The sequence below is a fragment of the Aedes albopictus genome, chromosome 2, assembly GCF_035046485.1.
Source record: "Aedes albopictus strain Foshan chromosome 2, AalbF5, whole genome shotgun sequence".
Lineage (NCBI taxonomy): Eukaryota > Metazoa > Arthropoda > Insecta > Diptera > Culicidae > Aedes > Aedes albopictus.
The window spans coordinates 183,097,837-183,102,887 of record NC_085137.1 but is presented as its reverse complement, the minus strand read 5'-3'; the positions used below and the strand labels follow the sequence as shown (position 1 = coordinate 183,102,887).

At 43.4% G+C, this 5,051-nt stretch overlaps 1 protein-coding gene across 1 annotated transcript; it reads left to right on the top strand.

Annotated features, from left to right (window-relative positions):
- The first annotated feature begins 3,381 nt into the window (after nucleotides 1–3,381).
- LOC115258660 (phenoloxidase-activating factor 3-like) lies at nucleotides 3,382–4,780 on the top strand. Its single transcript, XM_062847807.1, has 4 exons — nucleotides 3,382–3,738; nucleotides 3,815–4,035; nucleotides 4,100–4,299; nucleotides 4,360–4,780. The coding sequence occupies exons 1-4, from the start codon at nucleotides 3,406–3,408 to the stop codon at nucleotides 4,755–4,757; spliced, it is 1,152 nt and encodes a 383-aa protein (XP_062703791.1). The 5' UTR covers nucleotides 3,382–3,405; the 3' UTR covers nucleotides 4,758–4,780.
- Nucleotides 4,781–5,051: the final 271 nt, after the last annotated feature.

The window sequence follows — 5,051 nt, the reverse complement described above, 5'->3', positions numbered from 1 at the left end:
CTAATACCCAATCCCGCCTTTAGACGGGGTATAGTTTGAGCATTTTTGTAATTTTTGTTTAGTGGAAAATCATTTCTTTTTTATATTTTTGGCTGATATTTAGGACTGTTTTGTATATCTCAAAATAGTTTTTGGTGTATTTTAAAGCGTATTTACATTTATTAAAAATCATTGAAAAAATGATGTTTTAGTTACCTTTTAGAAATCATTGTTTATTTTGGATTGAATCGATACAATTAACATATTTTATATTTACCTGGAGATTCCTCCAGGTATTCATTCTGTAATTCCTCCGGAGATTCCTACTTCTCCGGAGATTTTTGCAGTAATTCCTCCTGAGATTTCTCCAATAATTCTTCCGGAGATTACTGCAGTATTTTTTTTCGGGAATTCCTCGGGGAAAACCTTCCGGAGATTCCAAAAATTTCTCCGGAGATTCTTACAGGAATTCCTTCGGAGGTTTCTTCGGAGATTCCTCCAGAAATTCCTCCCAGAACTCCTCCAGAAATTCGTCCGGAGATTCCTCCAGGAATCCCTCCGAGGATTCCTCCAAGAATTCCTCCGAGGATTCCTCCAGGAATTTCTCCGAGGATTCTTCCAAAAATTCCTCCGAGGAATCCTCCAGGAATTCCTCCGAGGATTCCTCGGAAGAATCTCCGGGAAAATTTCTGAAGGAATCTACGAAGGAATTCCTGGAGGAATCTCCAAAGAAATTACTGCAGAAATATTTGAGAGAGTTCCTGGAGGAATCTCCAGAGGAATTCCTGGAGGAATCTCCGGAAGAATTCCCGGAGGAACCTCCAGAGGAATTCCCGGAGAAATGTCCGGAAGATTTTCCGGAGGAATCTCCGAAAGAATTTCCGATGGAATCTCCGGAGGAATTATTGGGGCATTCTCCGGAGGAATTATTGGGGGATTCTCCGGAGGAATTCCTGAAGTAATTTCCGGAAGAATTCCTGAAGGAATCTCCTGAGGAATTATTGGAGAAATCTCAGAAGGAATTTCTGGAGATTTGCTCGAGAACATCCTCTGGTGATTGTTCCATAAATTCCTTCGGGGATTTCTGGAAGAATTGTACGGGAATTTCAGAAGAACTCCTGGAAAATTTCCCTGGAAAATTCCTTGTGGAATTATTGGTGAACTTCTGGTGGAATTCCCGAGGTAATTTTAGATGAGTTCCTGGGAAACTCCTGGAGGAATTTCTTGGAAACTCATTGGGGAATTCCAAGGGAATTTCTGCAGGAATTCCTGGGGAACTCCTACAAGAATTCACGGGGAACTCCTGGATATACTCCCGGCACACACCTGAAAGAATTAATGGTGAACTTCGAGAGGCATTCCCGGGGAACTCTCGGAAGTTTTATCCAAGGTTTTATCGAGGATTTCCTGGAGGAAGAACCTAATGATTTATGGATGATTTCCGGGTTTCCCTGGAGGAATTTCCGGAACACTCCTTGAGGAATTCCCGGGGAACTCCTGGAGTAATTCGCAGAAAACTCCCCCGGGAATATCCGGGAAACTCCGGAGGAATTCCTGATAATCTTCTGGAGGAAGAACTGGAGGAGAACTTCTGGATGAATTCCCGAGATCTCCTGGGGGACATTCTAGAGGAAATATCGAGGAACTCCTGAAAGAACTCTTTTAGGAATTTTCGAGAACTAGGAAACCTCAGATTTCTTTCGATAGAGCAAGACAGAGCAAGAGCTATGCTGCAGATTCTCACATAATTCTTTTCTTCCAGGAAACAAACATATTCACCGAGCTGAAGTTCTTTTGAAATCAACCACATGAAATCCGCGCTCATTGTGTTTTACCGCAGCGGCATACTTGCGGATTTTTTCTAGTACATTCCGCAGTGCTTCCGCATTTCGATGCCGGCCCTATTGCGTGTTCCGCTTCATGTTGTTTCTTGAGTTCTTACCTTGTCAAAATTAGACATATTAATATTTAACCCTGTGTACTACAGGCCTAAGGCCCCTGTGTACTAACAGCTCGATGCACACTGATGTCTTTGGTGCGAAAGAAAAAACAAAAAGAAAGAGAAATGCCACTTTTACTCACGGAATAATACATCGACATATTATTCCGTACGGAAAATTAACAACATGACTGACAGCATCGCATGACAGTGCCATCTGTTGGCAAATCTTTCTGGCTGCAAATGACTTATCAACTGAGAACGCTTAAGTAATATTTATTGCAAAAGTTTTACGTGGCCATTACTTGTCCTAACTTTTTACACAGTACTTACCAGGTGGAAACTAGCCATAAAGAGTGAAGCCAGGCGAATCGGATTAGTCATTAATGTGTCGAAGACAAAGTACATTCATAAGTGGATAACCTGATTGCCTTATATTTTTGAATTTTCTCCCAACCCGTTAGTCTGCACAGTGGGCCTGGCCGTTTTAATATTTGTATCACGTCTCTGACATGCTGCAATGTTAATGCTGACAAGAAAATATCAGAAGAAATTTTGATATTTCCAGGATGCTTTTCAATACTGGCTGTGCGTGCAAGCACTAGAATAGAATAATGTGTCGAAGACAAAGTACATGATGGCAAAGGGCTCCAGAGAGGAATCTCCGCGCCCGCCACTCCTAATTTATATCGACGGTAATGAAATCGAGGTGCTTGAAGAATTCGTGTACTTGGGCTCACTGGTGATTGCCGACAACGACACCAGCAGAGATATTCAGAGGCGCATTGTGGCAGGAAATCGTGCCTACTTTGGACTCCGCAGAACTCTACGATCGAATAAAGTTCGCCGTAACACGAAGTTAACTATCTACAAAACGCTGATTAGACCGGTCGTCCTCTATGGGCACGAAACATGGACCCTACGTGCAGAGGACCAACGCGCTCTTGAAGTTTTCGAACGGAAGGTGTTGCGTACCATCTACGGCGGAGTGCAGATGGAAGACGGGACTTGGAGAAGGCAAATGAACCACGAGCTGCATCAGCTGCTGGGAGAACCAACCATCGTCCATACCGCGAAAATCGGGAGGCTACGGTGGGCGGGTCACGTCATCAAGATGTCGGATAGCAACCCGACTAAACTGGTTCTCGAGAGTCATCCAACCGATACAAGAAGGACGATCTGCGGACCCTACGCAGAGTGCGGAACTGGAGACAAACAGCCATGGACCGAGTGGAATGGAGACGGCTACTATATACAGCAGAGGCGACACAGGCCTTAGCGTGATCGGTAAGGTAAGTAAAGTTGTTCTGAGCTGATGCGATCAAATTTCAATTTTCAATTTATTGTTCATACCCAATATTAGCCATCTTACGTGGATTGTGGACGTCCCCCTTGACGTCCCCCTAGGTATCAATCTAGAATTTGCTTCGCCCATGGTACACACAACCATGGGAATCGTCGTTTCACCGTTTTGCAGTGAAAAAATAATGAAAACTATCTGTGTTATCGAAGTAAAACAACGGAATAACCACATTCGTATGTTATTCACTCAATCAGCAGCACAGTTCAGTTGCCAACGTGAATCGATTGAGATGGAAGCGCGGACACTTTTCATCGTGACGATCATTAGTGCTGTTATTGGTCTACCTTCGGCACAGGGATTTCCCCGAGAGTGTAGTCCGAACCGGGAATGCGTATCGTTCAATGAGTGCATGGACTACCAAGAATTCCACAAAGTGTCAGCGAAGGAATGGCCAAGGACGACACAGACTGAAGTTAGAAATCTGATTTGCGATGTGAAACAGTCTTCTTTCAGCAAGGTTTGTCAATAGATAAGAAAATTAAACATATATTCTATCAATGATTATGATATCATAACCATTTGTTTCCAAAAAGGTGTACTTCATCTGCTGCCCAAAAACGGGACGCCGCTTGCTGAACATGGAAAGTTGCGGCAAGCAAGATCCAAAACGTGTTGCACATGGAAAGGAAGCCACGATATTCGAGTTCCCGTGGATGGCCTTACTCAGGGGTTTCGATGGCACATTCCATTGCGGAGGTACTCTGATTGCGGACCGTTACGTCCTTACCGCAACGCATTGCAGACGCAAATCTGTGTAAGTCAAACCATTTGGGATAGGAAATTTTAGAACTCGAACTCATGCACTATTTGTCAATTAGCTATTCCGTACGACTAGGAGAAACGGATCTGTCGACAGCAATCGATTGCATAGAGTATGTCAACGGAGAAGAAGAATGCGCTGATCCTCCACAGGACATCCTAGCGGAGAAATTTATTCCTCATCCCAAGTATAGTGTCAGCCGGAAAAAGAATGACATTGCTTTGGTTAGGCTGGCAAGTGCTGCACGAATGAATAAAAGTAAGTGACGATAACAAATAACATCAGATGTAGGTTATACAACGAAGCCTCTTTTCGTAGATGTATGGCCCATTTGTCTGCCGCTGCCGGAAGTAATAAGCAGCATTCCCCAAGCATGGATGTTGGTATCTGGGTGGGGCTTTACGGAAAATGAAACGCTTTCGGATCAACTGCGATCAGCCGACGTGCCGATTGTAGATCTTGAGCAGTGCAACAAATCGCTGGAACCCGTACAGTTGACCGTGGATGAGAGTCAGGTTTGCGCCGGTGCCGGAATCGACAGGGCAGACAACTGCCAGGGGGATTCCGGTGGTCCTCTGAAGTATTTCGTACATGGACGGTTCGTGATCCATGGGGTTGTCTCTTATGGGCAGGCAACCTGTGGAGTGGAAACTGAACCGGGAATCTACACAAGAGTTCAACATTATTTGGATTGGATCATTGAAAACTTGAAATAAATGATGATGATGATGATGTTGATGATGATAATGGTGTACCCACCATCAGCGCACGGATTACCAATGGCTGCGGAGTCATACCGAAACGGAATAATTCATTTATTTAGTATTCCATCAAATTCAAGATAAAACTGAATCAACAATATTTTCTCCAGAATACACGGTTTTTTTTTTCCAAAGTTTATTTATTTCTTTAATTTGAAAAACGTTACAATAATTTCAAAATATATCCAGGAAATTTCTAAACTGTCTTCTAAAAATTTCTTTACTATTGAATCGAGCTATTCTAATTCG

Bases quoted from the DNA above. Each gene is read 5' to 3' on its own strand.
- LOC115258660 (XM_062847807.1), top strand. From the start codon at position 3,406: ATGAAAACTATCTGTGTTATCGAAGTAAAACAACGGAATAACCACATT. The intron at 3,739-3,814 runs GTTTGTCAATAG...GTTTCCAAAAAG, and splicing joins AACAGTCTTCTTTCAGCAAG to GTGTACTTCATCTGCTGCCC. The intron at 4,300-4,359 runs GTAAGTGACGAT...CTCTTTTCGTAG, and splicing joins TGCTGCACGAATGAATAAAA to ATGTATGGCCCATTTGTCTG.